The sequence below is a fragment of the Phocoena phocoena genome, chromosome 3 (assembly GCF_963924675.1).
Source record: "Phocoena phocoena chromosome 3, mPhoPho1.1, whole genome shotgun sequence".
NCBI classification, from domain to species: domain Eukaryota; kingdom Metazoa; phylum Chordata; class Mammalia; order Artiodactyla; family Phocoenidae; genus Phocoena; species Phocoena phocoena.
Genome location: NC_089221.1, coordinates 169,433,224 through 169,453,828, shown reverse-complemented (window position 1 = coordinate 169,453,828; position 20,605 = coordinate 169,433,224). Strand labels below are relative to the sequence as shown.

Genomic DNA, 20,605 nt, shown 5'->3' with positions numbered 1-20,605 from the left:
TAAGAGAGAATTAAAACAGAACGTCCTTATTTTCAATTCAGAGTTATCTAGTGCCATTCCCTGGGCCATCTAAAATCATCCCCCTTCCCACAGATTCTACTTACCTTCTGTGCTTTGGTTCCCAAACTTGGGAAACCAGGTACACTGGTTTGCTTGTGCTGCTGTAGCAAAGCCCCACTGGTGGGGCAGCTTAAATAATAGACATTTATTGTCTCACAGTCTGGAGGCTGGAAGTCCAAAATCAAGCTGTCGGCAGGGTTGGTTCCCTCTGATGCTTCTCTCCTTGGCTTGCAGATGGCTGTCTTCTCCCTGTGTCCTCACATGGTCATCCCTCTGTGTGGGTCTGTATCCTAATCCAGCGGTCCCCAACCTTTTTGACATCAGGGACCAGGTTCGTGGAAGACAGTTTTTCCATGGACGGGGTGGGTGGTGGGGTGGGGTGTGGAGATGGGGGGGATGGTTCAGATGGTAATGGGAGCAATGGGGAGCAATGGGGAGCAATGGGGAGCGGCAGATGAAGCTTTGCTTGCTCGCCCGCCATGCACCTTCTGCTGTGTGGCCCGGTTCCTAACAGGCCGTGGACTGGTACTGGTCCATGGCCTGGGGGTTGGGGACCCCTATCCTAATCTCCTCTTCTTTTAAGGACACCAGTCATACTAGAGTAGGGCCCACCCTAATAACCTCATTTTTAACCTAATCACCTCTTTAAAGACAGTATCTCCAAAGAGCCACATTCTGAGGTCCTGGGGGTTAGGACTTCAACATATGACTTTTCAGGGACACAATTCAGCCCATAACCAGCTGGTTTAACTCAGTGTAGAACCAGAAGAAAGATTCAGCTGGCTGGACAAAGGCTTGAGCAGGGGCAGTCTCCAAGTGGGTGGGGCAAATCGTCCTGGCAGTACTTCCCTCACTCCAGAAACAGCTCTTTGTAGTCTATGGAATAGTGGGGGAAGGTCGACACCCCCTGGAGCTGGTTCAAGATGGCTCTGTTATCTCCCAAAGATTCATCTGGTGGAGGAGCCTGCAAGTTGGGCCTGAGTGGAATTGCTGGGATAACAGCTGTCAGTCAAGGGCACAGCCACCAGTCCTCTTCCTCCTCTAGGAGTCTGTGTCCAGCTCCCCCAGACCCCGGCCAGGGTGTATGAACATTAAAACTGTCCTTTGGAGGGGAGGGCCCATTGTCAGCCTGTCTGGGCCCCTCACATCAATCAAAATGTGTTGCATCTGCCATGCTGTTTTCAAATGCCATGCTCTCTGACTGGTCCTTGCATGAGTTGTGCCTTCTTCCAGGAACCTTTCCTCTCCACAGTGAAGAAATTAAAATCCTTCTCGTCTTGACCTCTGGGAAGACTTTCCTGACCACCCTCCCATCTGTGTACCCATTGACCCCATGTATTCCACCTGGCAGAAAAGAACAGAAATGTCCTGTTTATGGGTCTGTCTCCCCAACTTGGCAACAAACCTATGAAGGCAGGGGTTATATCTTATGCATTCTTAAATATCCAGTTCCCAGTGCAATGTTTGTTCAATTCCTGGCCCTGCCATTTTTCAGGCTGTGTAACCTTGGGCAAGTTACTTAACCTCTCTGTGCCTCAGGTTTCTCATCTGCAAAAAGGGGGTGATAATACTACTTTGTCACTGTGGTGTAAAAACACCACAGTTACCACTCAATAAACAGGAGCTGTTTTTCTATGATTGTGACAGGGACCCCAGGGGAGATGGCATAGTTAGCAAGATTTAGCTGTGCTTTCATGTTTGCGGGCTGCTGCTGTCTGTCCACGATGAGCTAAGTCTTTGGATGGAAGGGCTTTGTTTTTTTAAAATTCACTTAAATCACAATTACTGTATAAATGCATTTTCCATCATAAAAACAGAATTATTATAAGAACTAAAGTTCTCTTTCACTCATCTTTCATCCTAGTCTGGTCTTTGCCCTCTGTTCTAGTTTATATTGCTGTACAACCTCCACCCCCAACCTCCTGTTGTAAGCTTCAGTCATTTTGTTATGCTCATGGTTCAGTCATTTGGACCAAGAGTGGTGGGGATGACTTGCTTCCATTACGTGACCTCTGGGACCTGAGCTGGGAGGCTAGGACTGAAGACCAGGGCAGCTGTATGTGGCCTCTCTGTGTGGCCTGGGCTTCCTCACAATATGGCGGGGATCCAAGAGAGCATCCTGAGAAGATGCTTCCAAGAAGTGAATGTCTCAAGGTAACCAGGTGGAAGCCGATAGCCTTATATGACCTCATTTACAATCTTTCTTTTCTTATTGTGTTAAAATAACATAAAATTTACCATTGTAATAATTTTAAAGTGTGCATCTCAAAAAAAGTGTACAGCTCAGTGGCATGAAATATATGCACATCCCCATAACACTTTTCTTCTTGTAAATCTTAAATTCTGACCCTAATAAACACTAATTCCCCATTTTCCCCACCTCCCAACCCCTGGCAATCACCATTATGATGTAGTGTCTTTTTTTATTTACAGTTTCTAATTGGTTATTGCTGATAGTACAACTGGCTGATGACTTTAAAAAAATTATTATAACTTTTTATTTTGAAATTTAGACCCACAGAGAAGTTGCAAAAATTCCTGTGTAACCTTTACCCAGCTTCTCCTAATGTTAGCATCTTACATAACCACAGTACATTTATTGAAACCAGGAAATTAACATTGATACAATACTAGCAACTGACTTACAGACCTTATTCAGATGTAAGCAGTTTTTTTTTAAAAAAAACATTTATTTAATTTTGGCTGCATTGGGTCTTCATTGCTGCCCACGGGCTTCCTCTAGTTGCGGTGAGCAGGGGCTACTCTTCATTGCGGTGCGCGGGCTTCTCATTGCGGTGGCTTCTCTTGTTGTGGAGCATGGGCTGTAGGCACATGGACTTCAGTAGTTGTGGCACGTGGGCTCAGTAGTTGTGGCTCACAAGCTCTAGAGCACAGCAGGCTCAGTAGTTGTGGTGCACGGGCTTAGTTGCTCCGCGGCATGTGGGCTCTTCCCAGACCAGGGCTCGAACCCGTGTCCCCTGCATTGGCAGGTGGATTCTTAACCACTGCGCCACCAGGGAAGCTCCCAAATGTAAGCAGTTTTGACTCTCAAGTCCTTTTTCTGGTCCATAATCAATCCAGGACCCATGTTGCATTTAGTCATCACATTTCCTAAGTGATAGATAAGATTCTCATTCTTTGTCTTTTATGTTCTTGGGTACGTGAAAGGGTACTGGTCAGTTATTTTGTAGAAAGTCCCTCAAGCTGAGTTTGTCTGTTTTCTCATGATTAGATTGAGGTTATGCATTTGGGGGCAAGAATATCACAAAAGTGATGTTGTGTCCTTCTCGGTATATCGGGAGGCAAATGATGTTGATATGTCTCATCACTGGGGGCCTTGACCTTGATCACTTGGTTAAGGTCCTGTTGGCCAGATTTCTCTATTGTAAAGTTACTGTTTTCCCCTTTGTAATTAAAAAAAATAACATGTATGGAGATACTTTGAGACTATGCAAATACCCTGTTTTTAATCCTTTTCACCCATTAATTTTTTTTTTGGGGGGGGGCTGTGTTGGGTCTTTGTTGCTGTGCACGGGCTTTCTCTAGTTGTGGGGAGTGAGGGCTACTCTTCATTGCGGTGCACAGGCTCCTCATTGCGGTGGCTTTTGTTGCAGTGAGCGGGCTCTAGGCACGCGGGCTCCAGTAGTTGTGGCATGCGGCTAGGTAGTTGTGGCTCGCGGGCTCTAGAGTGCAGGCTCAGTAGTTGTGGCGCACAGGCTTTGTTGCTCTGCAGCATGTGGGATCTTCCCGGACCAGGTCTCGAACCCGTGTCCACTGTATTGGCAGGCGGATTCTTAACCACTGCACCATCAAGGAAGTCCCAGGCCAATGACTTTTTATGTTGGCTTTGTTAACTGGTGTTTTGTTGGATTTTCTTCTTACTTATAGTACAGTTTAAGATGATTCGTTCAAGTTGTCTGGTAGGCAGTCATATTTCTTGCAATAATGAAAGCTTTGTCATTTTCCTTTCATACTTGCAACTCATTTCTTGCTCTTGTTGCACTGTCTGGGGTCCCTAGTATTATATAAAATGATTGTTATGGTAATGAAATTCCTTGAGTCATTTCCAAGTTCACTGGATATGTTTCTAGATCAGAGACTGGCTCACTATGGCCTGTGGGCCAAATCCAGTTCACTACCAGTTTTTATAAATAAAGTTTTATTGAAACACAGCCACACCCATTTGTTTGGTCTATGGCTGCATGTGTGCTGTAGCAGCCGAGACCTTCTGGCCTGCAAAACCTAAACTGCCCACTTTTGTTCTAAAGTTTCAGCATTGTCAATTACTTTATCAAATTAAGGAACAGTTGTTTATTATTTTTTTAATCAAATGCTTTGGGGTGATATTTCCCTTTTCCATGGATTGATTTATTATTTTCTTATTTTAGATATACAAAAGTGATATAATGATATAATGGACACCATATCCTTAACACCCAAGTTGAAAATTAAAACATATACATGGAGTTGGATTTACATGTGTACACTTGCTGAATGCATTCTGCTTATTCCTGCCCAGAGGGAACAACTACCCTGAATTTGCTTACAGATGAGTTTTTCTAAGAGTTTTATAGTTTTAACTCTTTTACATTTAGGTCTTTGATCCAGTTTGAGTTAATTTTCATATATTGTGTGAGGTAGGGGTAAAATTTCATTCTTTTGCGTGTGGATATGCAGTTGTCCCGGCACCGTTAGTTGAAGAGACTTTTCCTTTTTCATTGAATGGTCTTGGCACCCTTGTCAAAAATCAGTTGGTCACAGATGTATGGGTTGATTTCTGGATTGTCATTTCTGTTCCATCGATCGGTGTGTCTATCCTTATGCTTTATCACAGTGTTTTGATTACTGTAGCTTTGTAGTAAATTTTGAAATCGGGAAGTGTGAGTCTTACAACTTTATTGTCCCTTTTCAAGATTGTTTTGACTCTTCAGATTTCTCTGCACTTCCATATAAATTTGAGGATTAGCTTTGCCATTTCTGCAAAAACATCATCATTGGGATTTTGATAGGCATTGCATTGACTCTGTAGATTGCTTTGAGTAGTATTGCCATATAGATGAGTTTTTATATATTTGCCGCTTATGCATTTATCTCTAATATATACTTGCTTTATGTGTTTTTAAATGTTCTGTAATGGAGTTACACTAACTTTTCTTCCTGTGGCCTGCTTGTTTTTGCTTCGTGTATTTGAGATTTGTTTATATTGTGGTGCGGAGTTCCAATTGCTTCGTGTTCATTGCTGTATAGTATTTCATTGTATGACCAAACAGAGTTCTTTATACATTCTCCTGATAGTGGATTTTTTTTTTTCTTTTCTTTTCTTTTCTTTTTTTTTTTTGCTGTATGCGGGCCTCTCACTGTTGTGGCCTCTCCCGTTGCGGAGCACAGGCTCCGGACGCGCAGGCTCAGCGGCCACGGCTCACGGGCCCAGCCGCTCCGCGGCATGTGGGATCTCCCCGGACCGTGGCACGAACCCGCGTCCCCTGCATCGGCAGGCGGACTCTCAACCACTGCGCCACCAGGGAAGCCCTAGTGGATATTTTAAAAAAATTTTATTGGAGTATAGTTTGATTTGCAATGTTGTGTTAATTCCTGCTGTATAGCAAAGTGATTTAGTTATATATATATTATATATATATATGTATGTATTTTTTTTCATATTCTTTTCCATTATGGTTTATCACAGGATATTGAATATAGTTCCCTGTGCTATATAGTAGGACCTTGCTGTTTATCCATTCTATATGTAATAGTTTGCATCTAATCCCAAACTCCTAATCCTTCCCTCCCCCACCCCCTCCCCCTCCCCCCCTCCCCCTTGGCAACCCCAGGCCTGTTCTCTACATCTGTGAGTTTGTTTCTCTTTCATAGACATGTTCATTTCTGTTATATTTTATTTTTAAAATTTATTTATTTATGGCTGTGTTGGGTCTTTGTTGCTGCACACGGGCCTTCTCTAGTTGTGGCGAGCGGGGGCTACTCTTTGTTGTGGCGTGTGAGCTTTTCATCGCGGTGGCTTCTCTTGTTGCAGAGCACAGGCTCCAGGCACTCAGGCTTCAGTAGTTGCGGCATGTGGGCTCAGTAGTTGTGGTGCACAGGCTTAGTTGCTCTGCGGCATGTAGGATCTTCCCGGACCAGGGCTCAAACCTGTGTCCCCTGCATTGGCAGGCAGATTCTTTACAACTGCACCATCAGGGACGTCCCTGTGTTATATTTTAGACTCCACATATAAGCGGTATCATACAGTATCCGTCTTTTTCTTTCTGATTTACTTCACCTAGAATGATAATCTCTAGGTCCATCCATGTTGCTGCATATGGCATTATTTCATTCTTTTTTTATGGCTGAGTAATATTCTAGTGTGTATGTGTGTGTCTGTGTGTCTGTACCATATCTTTTTTATCCATTCATGTTGACGGACGTTTAGGCTTGTGTGTGTGTGTATCACATCTTTTTTATCCATTCATCTGTTGATGGACATTTAGGTTGTTTCCATGTCTTGGCTATGGTAAGTAGTACAGCTATGAACACAGGGCTGAATGATCATTTCGAATTATAGTTTTGTCTGGGTATGTGCCCAGGAGTGGGATTGCTGGATCATATGGCAACTCTATTTTTAGTTTTTTGAAGAACCTCCATACTGTTTTTCCATAGTGGCTGCACCAGTTTACATTCCCACCAGCAGTGTAGGAGTGTTCCCTTTTCTCCACACCCTCTTCCTGCTGGTGGGTATTTGATTCCAATCCTTTATAAAATAAAAATATTATTTCCAGGTTTTAAATTTATTTTTTGTTTATAATAAAAATGTATTATACAGTGTCCTTTTTTAAACAAATAATTCCACTATGGACAAACCTCTACATGTCTCCTTGGCCACATCTGCCCAAAACAAGTCTCTGTAAGATGTGTAGGAGTGGAATTATTGAGTCAAAAGATTATGTACATTTTCAGCTTACTAGATACTGTCAATTTGCTCTCCAAGGTAGCAATTTATTCTAACTTTGAGTGGGCTTTCTAATGTTAAAACATCCTTGCATTCCATAAATCCTTCCCCATTGAATCATAACATCCTATTCTTTTGAAGAGACGCTAGATTTGCATTGCTAGTATTTTCTTAGCCTTTTTGAATCTAGGCACATAAGTGGGATAGATTTTTTTTTTTCTTGGCTTGTCCTGTACAGTTTGAGTACTATCTCTTTTTTTCCCTCTGTAAGCTGACATGGCTTATAAAAGATTCAAATCATCTTTTTCTTGAAGATTTGGCAAAACTCACCTGAAAAACCATCTGGGAAGGTGCCTGGTACGGCGGCTAGATCTTTGACCATCATTTCCATGTTTTTGAAGGTTATCCACTTTTTAATGATCTGGTTTTCTTAGATTTTTTTCCTGTTTTATCATTTATACAGTTAGTGGTATATAGTTGTATATATGTAATATATGCTCATCCTTTAAAATATCTCCCTTGTAAGAACTGTTGGTTCCTCTGTCATACTTAACATTTATTTGTGATGTCTTCTTGCCAAAGGTTTTCCTCTTTTATGGGTGTTTCCAAAGATCCAGCTTTTTATATTATTTTGTTATTGTTACTGTACTTTCCCGTTTCACTAATTTCAGATTTTCTTAATAATGTTTTCCCTTGACTTTCCTTGGGTTTATTTGTCCTTTTGTGGGTGCTTGAGTTGAAAGCTTAACTAGTTTATTTTCAGTTATTTTCCTTATAAATTCATATAAGGCTATGTATTTTCCCTGAGTGCTTTCTTTGACTACGTATTTCATTTATATGCAGTGATCTCCCTCCCTCCATAAATGCACTTACAACTTTGAATTTACCTCCGAGTACATTTTTGGTTACATCCCAAAGGTTTTCATTTGCAGTTGTCTTATCATTCAGTTCTAAATGCTTTGTAATTTATGTATGGCTTATCTTTGACTCATTTGTTAACACTTCCACCTATGTAAATTCGAGGAGCTACATGTCATCACTGATTTATAATTTTATCGCATTGCGGCTAGTGAGTGAAGCCTGAAATTTTTTTTTTTTTTATGGTCTAATTCATGGTCCTTTTTTTTGGCGATGGGCTCTTAGTGTTTGGACAGAACATACATTCTTTATTTGCTGGGCACATAGTCCTGTACGTATCTATTTACTCGAGTTTGCTATTGCATTATTCATCTCAAGATCCTTACTATTTTGTCAGTTTGGTCTTGCCATTTCTGAGTTAGCTTCAGCATCCAGCATCACTGTAGTTCTGTTCATTTCTCCTCATGGGTATTTTAGTTTTAAACATTTCAAAGTGATGTTATTAGTTAGGGACAAAGCGTGTATTTGCACTTTCCAGAGCACTAGAATGCTTTGGCCCCTCGTAGGTCCTTGCTGATGGGAGGTGGGGCTCTGTTCCGGGACCCTGTCCCTCTCAGCTTGATGCGGCTGTGACTGTGGTCTGGAGGAGCTCCTAGACGTCTTGAACTTTCTATCACCGTGGGAACTGGCCAGATCTGGGCCCACGTCCAGGTTCCACTACTTACCATCTGTGTGATCTTGGGTAAGAAACCTGGCCCATTTGAGCCTCAGTTTTCCCACCTGTCCATTGGTGCATTGTCAGAAGGAGTGAGATTGTACGAGCCAAGCATACAGTAAATGCCCAATAAATGGGGGATGGATGTTATGGAATCCTATGGAGGGTCAAGGTCTTGGTGTTCCTGTTAGTGGGTTGAGGCGATTCCTCAGGGCCTTCCTCTTCCAGGCATTCGTCAGATAAATCCCCGTCTGCCACCACCTACCCCCAACTATAGCCATGAGCATCTCAAGGGAGGAACCTCAGAGCTAAGGGTCACACACTCAAGGAGGGCAAGGTAGATCCTATTCAGACACCTTACTTAGCCTCAGTGGGCTGGAGTGAAACAGAGAAGGGAAATGAGAGATGCCTTCTTAGAGGAGCTTTTAGTACTGGGCTTTGAGGACTGAGTAGAAGTCCTGTGGGCAGAGAAGCCTGTTGATAAAGTCTCGGATAATTTAGGTAGGACCAGGCTCGGGTTAGACTCTGACTTTTCTATCCCTTTGGTCCCCCAGTCTATTACTAAGAAGAGGACCCCTCCACTACTTCTTGAATTCAGAACTCAGAGGCTACTAAATGTAGTCCTTTACATGCTATTTCTTCACCTTCCTCTCTTTACTGCCTGCTCTTCCCACCATCCCACAGGGGGAGAGTGAGGGACTTTTCTCCCACGTCAGCTCTGCCATCACTCCCACTATCCCTCCCTCTCTACTGTCTCTCCTGCTTGTCTCCCCTGATACTCATCTCACAATTTAAAAAAAGGCTCAATCTGTAGTTAATGTTTTTCCCCATTTTCCTGGACTTGAATGTTCTCTTTTCTTGACTGTACTTGCCTGAGACTTATCTATTATGCTGTTTTTAAAGAAAGGTTTCTATTCTGTTAATGCAAAAGAACCTCAGTCATGCCCAATTGGAGTTACTTGAACTGAAAGTTTGGTTCATATATTTTAAAAGTGGACTTGTTCTCAGAATTTGTTTTCTTATCAACATGTTCAAGGCTATGGTTTTCCTCTGGGTATCCCTTTGGCTGCATCCCACAGGTTTCATTACATAAGGTACTATCTGAATCGTTCAGTTTCTTGTAATTTCTATGTTGATTCCTTCTTTAACTCATGCCTCCTTTAGAAACATGTTTTTAAAATTTCTCATTGTAGGCCTTTTCAGGGGAGTCTAACTATTACAGAGTCTAATCCTGGGGTCAAGATCAGGTTATCTTATCTAATATTTGTTTCTTGAAATTCATGAACATCTCCACTGCTGGTTTTTATTAACGATGATTTTTATAAATGTTCCATATGTGTTTAAGAATTTTAGGGGTGGGGATATAGGGTTTGGTAAATCTATTTGAGCTTATTAATGGTGGTGATCACTTTTTTGATTTACTTACTGACTACTGGATCTGACTGCTTCTAAAAGGGATGACCCCACTCTTTCCTAGGCTGGGCCCCTTCCCTAAGACCCCCTTCTCATCCCTGGAGCATCTCTGTGAGAACAGGGGGAATCTTTCATCCATCTCAGGGTCTTAAGCCAGATGGGGAAGGGCCCCAAGCATGGCTGTGGACCCAGAATGGCTCACCCTCCATCCTCCAGGGTCTGACTCTGGCTCAGAGTAGGGTCCACTCACTGGGTGGCCTAGAGCGTGGGGAAGAATAGCCCTCCACGAACTCAGCTTTATCACTGACCCTTCTGTGGGCTGTGGATGAGACTGGCTGGGGTACGAATCTCAGGTCCACTTCAAACCACTGTGTGACTTTGCATTGGTGCCTGCCGTCTCTGTTTCCTCATCCATAAATTGGGTTGACTCCCACCTCAGAGGGCTGGCCCATGGTAGATGCTCAGTGGTGGTCACAGTTATCAACAAGAGTAACTATTATCAGTGAGGCAGCCCCTGCAGGGCCAGGGCTTGGGGTTTGCGTTCAAGCTCTCCAGGCCCCCGGCTGCCCCAGGGAGATGGGGTAGACAAGGTGAGGGCTTGACAAAGACTCCACCACTGGCCGGGGTCAGACGATCTTCCTTTAATACAAAGTCAATTTATCTACATACACAGAGGTGGGAAAACCACCCAGCTGCTTCCGTTTGAATAAACAGTGTTGAAAGCAACGGCAGATCTGCTCTTGTACAAAGAGAAAAACTTACTTGCTCAGGGGTGGGGGCGGGGGGGGGGGGAAATCCCATCCTTCTGCCCCAAAACTTGCCCCATGGTCCCAGGGGGCGGAAAGGGTCCCTGATCTGGGGCGGCACGTGGCCTCTCTCTCTCCAAAGAAGTGAGAACCTCCCGTTTTGTTCAGTCCTTCTCCTCGGGGTAGGAGACCGGGGGATGGGGGCTGAGGCTGCGGGGAGGGGGGGGGTCGCTGCCATCTCCTCTGTGGCAGCGCCCAGCCCGTGGGCTCGAGACCTGACGCTGGTGGGCCCGAGTCCCCCTGCTCTCCACCCTCACCCTCCTGGATATGTCTGAGAATTTCATTATAAAAGAAGAAAAAAAAAAAAATCAGGAGCAAAAGGTCCTATTCTTGAGTGAGGTACACCTTCAGATGGTAGGAAAAAAAAAAAAAAGCAAGCCACAGGGGCAAGCTTAAGCCCGCGCACGCCTGCCAACACAGCTGGTACACGAGAACGGCTGCTACAGTGAAAAAATAGACTGACTGTCTGTGAACAGAATAGGAATAAGCCAAGTTTTTCCTTTTAAATTCGTTGACTGTCAAGTCTTCTTTGTTTCCCCCCCCCCCCCCCCGTTTGTTTCTTCTTTAAAAAAAAAAAAAAAAAAAGGAAAAAAAATACACTATTTAAAAAAACAGGAAATGTCACTGGATAGTTACACTGCGTTCGAAAGAGAGCTGCATCGGGTCCCCATCCCTGGCGCCCTCCAGGCTGTGGGGCAGGAAGGCTCCCCGGGGAAGGACGAGGGCCAAGTTCACAGCCCCCGCCCTTCTCCGGTTCTGGGGAAGAACCCCCCCTTTTGCTCACCGCCTCCCCCCCTCCCCCCACCCCGGAACCTCTCGTTTTGGAATCTCGTTCTGGAAGGAAATGAGGAACGTGCCGAGTAGCGAAGGCAGTGGCCGGTCCAGGGGGGGTGGCTGGGGCCACGCGGGGGTTGGGGACTCGAGGGGGCGCGTCGCTCCCGGAGACCCTGCGGAAACACGGCCGCCGCCTCCTGTCCCGGCCGCCGGGGTCCGGGCCTCGCGGCCCGCCCGGCACGGGAGGCGTCGGGGCCGCTGGAGTCGGGCCAGGCCGACAAGGCTCTAGGTTGCATAGTGGTCAAAGCTCCCGAGGTACTCCAGAGCCGCCTGGTAGCAGAACTGGTACTCGTCCTGCGTAGGGGAGGGGAGGGGTGGGCCTCTGTCAGCGCCTCTCCTGCTCTGAAGCCGCCCAGGGCTCCCCGGGACCCCCAGAGCAGCCTGCGCCTTCGCTGGGCTCTCGCCTTCTCATCTCTTAGGACGCGGCCGCTTAGCCATGCCCTGCGACACCCCCCCCCCCCCCCGGGGGGTTGGCAGGCTGCCACTCCAGCTCTGTCTCCCCAGAGACGGGAGAGTTTGGAGGACACTGGTTTTTCTTTTGCTTTTAATTTTCTTTCTTTCTTTTGGCCGTGCTGCAGGGCATGTGGGATCTTAGTTCCCCGACCAGGGATCCAACCCATATTTCCTGCATTGGGAGCGCAGTCTTAACCACTGGACCGCCACGGAAAGTCCCTGGAGGACATTGTTAAAATGTCCCATGTGCACTTGATGGCAGGAAGTCCCGCCCGTGCCGGGGTCCTGGCTGAGCCTGACCTCGCTGTGACTCTGGGGCCGGGACGGACGCATCCCTGCCCACTCCAAGGGACGCTTCTCAGCTCTGGCCTTCAGCTTACTCCTGGGTCAGCCCAAAGCAGGAGGGGCTGAGGACCTTCCGCCCACAAGCACCCAGAGAGTGGAGGGTAGCTGTGCCCATCGCACAGGGGAGAACACAGAGGCCCGGGCCGGCGCCGGCGTGGGGCCCGGCCGCCGCCTCCCGTCCCGCCCTCACCTCCATCTGCACCATGGCTGGCCTCTGGGTCCGCAGCATCTTCACGGTCTGGAAGATGTCCACCACGCCTTCGTACCGCATCCGCTCCAGCACGATGCTGAGTGTGATGAAGACACCCGTCCTGCCCACGCCGGCGCTGTTGGGGACAGTGCGGGTGTTCAGGGGCAGTGCTTGGGGGAGCCTGACCTAACTGCCCGATTCCCGTCCCTCCTGCTCTGATGCCTCCCAGCGATGGAAAGAGCCCAAACGGGAGTGCCCGAGGCCATCCTCACGAGGCCTCGGTTTCCCTAGCCGGGCCATGGGCCGGGGCTCGGGGAGCAGCTCACCTGCAGTGGACAGAGATGGGGCCGTCCTGGCCAAACTGTTCCTTGGTCTTGTGCACTTGGCCGATGAAGTCTATGAAGCCCTCCCCCGACTTGGGCACGCCCTGTTCCGGCCAGTCCGTGAACTGGAACTGCCGGACAGTCCGGGACTGTCCATCCTGGAACAGAGAGAGAGAGCCCAGTCTTGTTATCAAGGTCAGTGGTGGTCACGGTTGTTTTCCCACCCTCGCCGAAGTCCCATCCTCCACCACCAGCCAACACCACCCTCCGTCCTTCCCCATCCTCCGCCCCATTTTCCGCCATCCACCCTGACGACTCCTTGTCCTACACTGTCTAAGGGCACCATCTTTCACTGAGATGCTCCAATCTCGTCTTCACCACCCGAGAATGCCATGCTCATCCTCTAACTTCACCATCCAGTGACACCACCTTATATGGCCATTGCTCACCGCCCCCCCCCCACCCGCGAACTGCTCCTCTCTGCACAGCTCCAATCCCATCCACCACTGCTGTCTGCCGTCCCAGAATGCACATCTGCCCTTCTTGGTCCCATTCTCCAGCTCCCTGGCATCCTCCACTCTGCACCATCTCAGAGTCCAAGAGCACTGCCCCGTACCCTCACCTTCCAGGGGTGCCATCTTCCATCCCCCACCACTGCCCATTGTCTTCGACCACCCACCAGCGCCATCATCTACTATCCTTCACCACCCCAGGGCGCCATCTTCCACCAGCCACCACTGGAAGCTCACCTTCTACCCACGCTACCCAACACCGTTACCTCCTAACTTTCACCATCCACTGTGGGTAACTCAGTACTTGAGCGTCCCACGATGCCGCCTCCCACTGACGTACTCCATCCCTACCACTCAACCGTCCTTCTCGCCAATCCCATCTTCCCACGACCCAGCAGGGCCATCCAACATCATGGCTCTCTGCCACCTTCCGTTCATCACGACCCAATGGTACCATCTTCCATAATCCGCCCCTAGTAATTCAGCACTCTCCCCCCTCTAAGGACCATCTTCCACTCACGTTCACACCACCGTCCTTTACTCATCACCTACCTTTTCCCAGTCACGGTCTCTACATCAAAATGGTGCCATCCAGTGATGCCGTATTACCCCGATGGTCTCCATCCTCCACCACCTAACACTTCCTTCCTCCAGCCCCACCTTCCTCTACCTTATACCATCAGCGGCACTGTCTACTACCATTGATCGCTGAATGTTCGTCATTCTTTGCTCTCTCCAAAGTCATTTCCCATTGATCGTCTCCATCCGCCACCGGCCAAACATCTGTCCTCTCCAACCTCACCTTCCTCCACCCGTTGCTGGTAACACGTCACCCTTCACTAACCCGTAGTAACCCATGTTCTGTTGGCATTCTCCATCCTGTTATCCATACGTTCCAATCTCCAGTCCCACCTTCCTCCCGTCCAACACCATCCTTGTTTACCACCCTCCTCCACTACCACCCAACAGCAACATCTTCCACTGATCCTCCAATCCCCCCACTCCACCAATCCAGCAGCGCTGTGTGCGCTACCCACGCATGACGGCTAACGATGCTCTTTACCCATCGGGCTTTGCCATCCACTGGCAACATCTTGACTGATATTCCCACGCCCCACCACGCCACCCGTGGATTCTCTGCTCTTTTCCATCTACGGCTGCGTCGGCCACCACCCGGCACCATCAGTCCATTACCTCTCCCGCAGCCCGCTTTCAGCCCTCTGGCGCTACTACCCTCCCATGGGTTCTTGCTTCCAGGGAAACGCCCCACTCACTCCCTTGAACATGATCGCCTCGGGCCGTGTTCCCTAGTGAGTGGTGTGACACACGCTCCAACGGGGAGGCCACGGGGTCAAGGCCCTCTCTTCCCCCCACTCGGTGGTGGGGGTGACTGTCCAAATGGCCAACTCACTCTTCTTCCAACCAGCCCTGGGGGCTTCTCCTTCCCCTGGGCCTTTGCTCCTACCCCCAACTAGGGAAGCCCTCTCCGGACCACTAGCAGAACGGTGAGCAGCCCGTAGGGTTCGGCCCGGGTTCTGGTCCTTCCCAGCACTCCGACCCCAAACTCACCCTGGCGTCTGTGACCTTGAACTCCCGCAGGATGTACTGAGGCATGTTGTATTCCGCCATCGGATCCACCACGAAGTACTGGTAGCGGGCGGAGCGCTCGGCCGGCCAGTACTGGTGACATTTCTCCTGTTGGGGAGGTGGCCTCCGTGGTCAGCCCCGCCCCCCGCCTCCGGCCCCGCCCCTCCCCCCGCGGCCCCCCCCCCCCCCCCACTCACCCGGCCCATCTCCCGCAGCTTGGTCAGCATCACCACGATGGTTGAGTTGTTCTCCCAGAGCATGCGCCAGAAGTCCTCCGTGGTTTCCGCCAGCGGCCCCTGCGTGGCGATGTAGGCCTTCTGCTGCCTGCGGGGCGGGGTGTGTGTGAGTCCAGGGCCACGGGGAAACCCCCGGCCCAGGCACCATCTCCCTCCCTGTCCGGTTCAACCCTCCAAATAATCCCATTTTCCACATGGAGAGACCGTCAGCCCGAGGACAGATTCCCGCTTCTCCAGGAGGCTGCAGGGCTGTCTGCTGACCTGTCCTGCCTTCCCCCTCTGCCTGCACTCAGGTACCATTAAACTAATTTCCGTTGTTTGCACAGGCCAAGCTCCCCCTAGGGTTATACACAGGCAGTACCCCCTCCCTGGAACAGCCTCCCTTGGCCAGGGTTTCTCAGCCTCGGCACTACCGACATTCGGGACTGGATGATTCTTTGTGACGGGGCCATGTTCTGTGCACCAACACCCCTGGCTTCTGCCCCCGAGATGCCAGCAGTAATCCTCCTCCCTCACTCCCGTTATGACCATCCAAACGTCCCTAGATGCGGTCAAATTTCCCCTGGGTGGCAGAATTGCCCAGATTGAGAACCTCTGATAGAGGAGGACAGATAGAACCATGTTACGGACAGCAACCATCACTTAAATAGATGTCTAAAGATTCCCTCCACCTCAGCTGTGACGGAGACTGGCAAGGTCCGTCTAGCTGTCTCCCACGCAAGACTGGAGGCCCCCCCGAGGGCAGGGCTGGGACCTTTCTGGAGCCTCAGCATCGCCCGGCAAAGGCCAGGGCCCCTGCAGCGGCCAGGGGCAGGTACCTGTAGCCATCGATGAAGCTGGCGTTAATGTAGTCGGAGCCCTCCACACCCCGGATGGGCTGCAGACAGACCCGTGTGCTCTCGTAGGGCATGATGTTGACCAGGCGGTTCTTGAACTTGTTACAAGGCAGATTGGCACTGATGAAGCGGGATGTGTGGGCTTTGGAGTTGGCCAGCCGCTGTGGGGACGAGGGACGAGGGGACGGGGGGGCCACCATCAGGACAGCCTCCGGCTGGGAACCTGCTTTCCTCAGGGATGGGGGTGGGCTGTGTGTTTCCAGCCAGGGCGCTAACAGGGGCCTGGCAGGCAGGGGAACACCAACCCCCCACCCTCTGGTCCCCTTAACTCTGATCTCCCGCTCAGCCCCCTCCCCCAGCCGGCCCACAGCAACCTCTACCCCCCAGGCCACCTTGAACTCGAGCTCCATGCCGGTGACGTGCTCGCCGGGCTCCACCTGGGTCAGCTTCTGGATGTAGGCATAGAGGCTGCGGGCAGGCACCTCCGTGTTGCCGCAGCCCACGGCCTCCAGCAGGGCCTCGTGGATGAAGCTGTACTGGTCCTCGGTCTGCACCATGTAGTTGCGCTGGGACCGCATGAGCGTCACGTGGCCGTACACGTCCACCGTCTTCTCTGGCTTGATCCGCTCAAGCATGGCGTCGATGACAATGAAGCAGCCCGTGCGGCCCACACCAGCGCTGCGGAGACAGGCAGGGTCATCAGGGGCCCCCCGGGCAAGGGGGTGGGGTAGGTGCGGCGGGGCGCAGCGGGGAGCAGGGGACTGGGGCAGGGGTACCTGCAGTGGACCACGATGGGGCCCGCGTCCGGCGGGTTGCAGGTCTTGACTCTCCGCAGGAAAGCCAGGAAGGGCGTCGGGTACTCGGGCACCCCGTGGTCCGGCCACGCCGTGAACTGGAACTGCCGGACTTCCCGTTTCTCGCTGGAGCCGTTCTGGGGGCCAAAGGGACACCGCCAGTCACCACAGCCCACCACCCACGTGCTGGGGTCCACGTTCACACCTCCAGACCACCACTACTCCGAGCGCCTGACTCAGGTGCCCGGCTGACCCGGGGCTTGGGGGTGTCTCTGCCTGGGAGTTTCACTGGCATCTCACGCTCAACGCGGCCAGCACTGTGCCCCCCACTTTCTCCCCAAACCCTTTCCCCCCATCTCAGCTGATGGCGGCGCCATCCTTCCACGCACTCCAGCCGGAATTTAGGAGTCGCCCTTGACTCCCCTCCCCTGCCTTCCCACATCCGAGACATCAGGCAGCACCGTCAGCTCTGCCTTCAAAGTCTACCCCAAGCCCACCCACTTCTCACTCTCCCCCTCCATGGTGACCACCCTGGTCCAGCCCCATCATCATCCATCCAGACCAGAGCAGTCACCCTGGTCCCCGGGGAATCCCCACCGCAGTCTATTCCCACCTCAGCAGACAGAGAGCACTGGTGAGCACCCAAGTCAGGTCCCGCCCCTCTCTCTGCTTCCTCTGCCCACAGCCCTCCCTGGGGGTAAAAGCCCTAGTCTCCCCTGCAGCCCACAGAGTCCTGCACGACCTGCCCCGTCCCCTCCCTGCCCTCCCCTCCTCCCTCTCTCACCCTCACTCACTCTGCTCCAGCCACACGGGACTCCCGGCTGTTCCTAAAACACCCCAGGCACAGTCCAGCCCCAGGGCCTTTGCACGGCTGTGCCCTCTGCCTGGAATGCTGTTACCCCACATCTCCTCCCTCCCTCACCAACTGCAGGTCCTCCACTACCCATTCTATTCTGCCCTGTTTTAAGTGTAAGATTTCCTGTCATTTTACATATTTATTGTCTGTGTCTTGTCCACTAGACTGTAAGTCCCACGAGAGCAGGACACTTTGGGTGTCCTGATGCCCAGCTAAGGGTCTGACACACAGTGCGTGCTTCAGGTGTGAATCAACTGAAAATCTGTACCCCCTCGTGTCCGTTGACCGTCTTCTGGCACCTGGGCCAGATGTATGCTTAATGTTGAGAGGCCCCGGCTGGCGGCCAGGGGAACACTGTGGTACCAGGAGCACCTCCGCTCCCCAGCATGACACTAAAAAGCGTCCCCTGTCTCCCAAGGCACTAGAAATAAAAACAAAAATAAACAAATGGAACCCTAATTAAACTTACAAGCTTTTGCACAGCAAAGGAAACCACAAACAAAAAGACAACGTACAAAAAAATGTCTGCAAACGATGCGACCGACCGACAAGGGCTTAATTTCCAAAATATACAGACAGCTCATACGACTCAACGACAAGAAAAACAAACCACCCAATGGAAAAATGGGCAGAAGACCTAAATAGACATTTCTCCAGAGAAGGCATACAGATGGCCAAGAGGCACGTGAAAAGATGCTCAACGTCGCTAATTATTAGAGAAATGCAAATCAAAACTACAATGAGGTACCACCTCACACAGGTCAGAATGACCATCATTAAAAAACTCCACACATACCAAATGCTAGAGAGGGTGTGGAGAAAAGGGAACCCTCCTAACACTGTTGGTGGGAATGTAAGTTGGTGCAGCTACTGTGGAAAACAGTATGGAGGTTCCTCAGAAAACTAAAAACAGAGCTACCATATGATCCTGCAATCCCACTCCTGGGCGTATATCCAGACAAAATCCCAATTCAAAAAGATACATGCACTTCTATGTTCATAGCACCACTATCAACAATAACCAAGACATGGAAACAACCTAAGTGTCCACTGACAGATGAATGGATAAAGAAGATGTAGCACACATATACAATGGAATACAACTCAGCCATAAGAAAGAACAAAATAAGGCCACTTGCGGCAACATGGACGCCATTAGAGATTATCATACTAAGTGAAGTCAGAAAGAGAAAGACAACTACCATGTGATATCACTTATATGCAGAATCTAATGACACAAATGAACCTATCTACGAAACAGAAACACACTCACGGACATACAGAACGGACTTGTGGTTGCCAAGGGGGAGGGGGTTGGGGGAGGGAAGGAGTGGGGGGTTGGGGTCAGCAGATGTAAGTTATTATATACAAAATGAATAAACGACAAGGTCCTACTGTATAGCACAAGGAACCGTATTCAATGTCCTGTGATAAACCATAATGAAAAAGAATACGAAAAAGAATGTATATTTATGTATAACTGAATCACTTTGCTAGACAACAGAAATTAATACATTGTAAATGAGCTACACTTCAATAAAAAATTTTTTTGAAAGTGCCCCCAGACATTGCCAAATGTCCCCCGAATGGCAAAATGCCCCAACTGAAAACCACTGATGTACAAGGACACACGGAACCACGTTACGCACAGCAGCCGTCAGTTAAATACATATCTAAAGACTCCCTCTGCCCCAGTCTCAACTGCCCACTGTGTCTTCCATCCAAGACTGGAAGCCCCTTGACCGCATGGCCAAGACCCTGCCAGGACCCTGCCATAAACCCAGGCTGGGTGAGGCCAGAGAGCAAGGAAGACCTGGTGTGTGGGGCAGGAGGATTGATGGCAAGGGGACAGCAGGTTCACTGCTAAGTAGGACTCTGCTGGTTTGTCCTCCTGCTGTGGATGGAGACAAGAGCTGTTCCCCTCTGAGTCTCAGTGTCCCCATCCATGAAGTGGGCCACCTGAGAATGTGGTCAGCCTGGGACAACATGGTTTCTTCTTTGTCCCATGGGGAGCTCCCAGGGCAGAAGCTCATCTTCCTCCTCCACCCCCATCACCCCCTCCCCAGAGCCCCCCAGTCCCGGCCTGGGCCCCACCTTGTGCAGGGAGAACGTCCGCACGCAGAACGTGGCCAGCTCGATGGTGTCCAGCAGGGTGACCTGGATGAAGCCGTAGGTCTCCGTGCCCCTGTTGGGCCAGTACTGATCGCATTTGATCTGTACCAGGTAAGAGAACAGAGGTGAGTGTGGGCCGGAGCCGACTGAGGGCTTGGGGGCCACAGGGTCCAGGCCTCACCCGTGATTTCTCCTCTAGCCGTGTCATCATAACGATGGTAGCGGAGCGCTGCTCCCACACCATACGCCAGAAGTCACCGAAGGTCTCGGGCAGCGGCCCCTGCGTGGCAATGTACGCATTCTGCCGCCGATAGCCGTCCACGTAGTTGGCGTTGATGTAATCGCTGCCCACGATGCCTACAGCCGGGGTGAGAAGCCAGAGATCGGTGGGGGCACTCTGTCCTTCTAGGCTGGTTCCACCTGGTCCACCACTTCCCACTTACTGGAAGCCCTCCTGGGCCGCCCCAATCTGTCCCCAAGGAAATCGTGTGGCAGGTACTTCGTGGTTTCTCCACCTCAACACTATAGCCATTTGGGGCCGTATCATTCTGTGCTCGGGGCTGTCCTGTGCATTGCAAGTTACTGAGCAGCATCCCTGGCCTCTATACCCTAGATACCACCAGCATCCCCTTCCTCTAAGCCGTGACAACAAAAATGTCCCCAGACATCGCCAAATGTCCCGGGTGGTGGAACTGCCCTGATGAGCGTCACTGAGGTAGAGGAATAGATGGA

At 50.1% G+C, this 20,605-nt stretch overlaps 1 protein-coding gene across 7 annotated transcripts in view; it reads right to left on the bottom strand.

Moving 5' to 3' along the window:
* Positions 1-11,854: 11,854 nt before the first annotated feature.
* Positions 11,855-20,605, bottom strand: part of PTPRS (protein tyrosine phosphatase receptor type S) — a 61,850-nt gene continuing 53,099 nt past the window's right edge. For all 7 annotated transcript variants that reach the window (XM_065875672.1, XM_065875678.1, XM_065875675.1 and 4 more), the window contains 10 exons: positions 20,055-20,230; positions 19,856-19,975; positions 16,888-17,042; positions 16,504-16,789; positions 16,094-16,272; positions 15,237-15,363; positions 15,022-15,147; positions 12,944-13,098; positions 12,618-12,753; positions 11,855-11,923 (listed from right to left, as the gene is read on the bottom strand). In XM_065875672.1, the coding sequence (XP_065731744.1) occupies positions 11,855-11,923; positions 12,618-12,753; positions 12,944-13,098; positions 15,022-15,147; positions 15,237-15,363; positions 16,094-16,272; positions 16,504-16,789; positions 16,888-17,042; positions 19,856-19,975; positions 20,055-20,230 (1,529 nt within the window). The remainder of the gene's footprint in view (positions 11,924-12,617; positions 12,754-12,943; positions 13,099-15,021; positions 15,148-15,236; positions 15,364-16,093; positions 16,273-16,503; positions 16,790-16,887; positions 17,043-19,855; positions 19,976-20,054; positions 20,231-20,605) is intronic.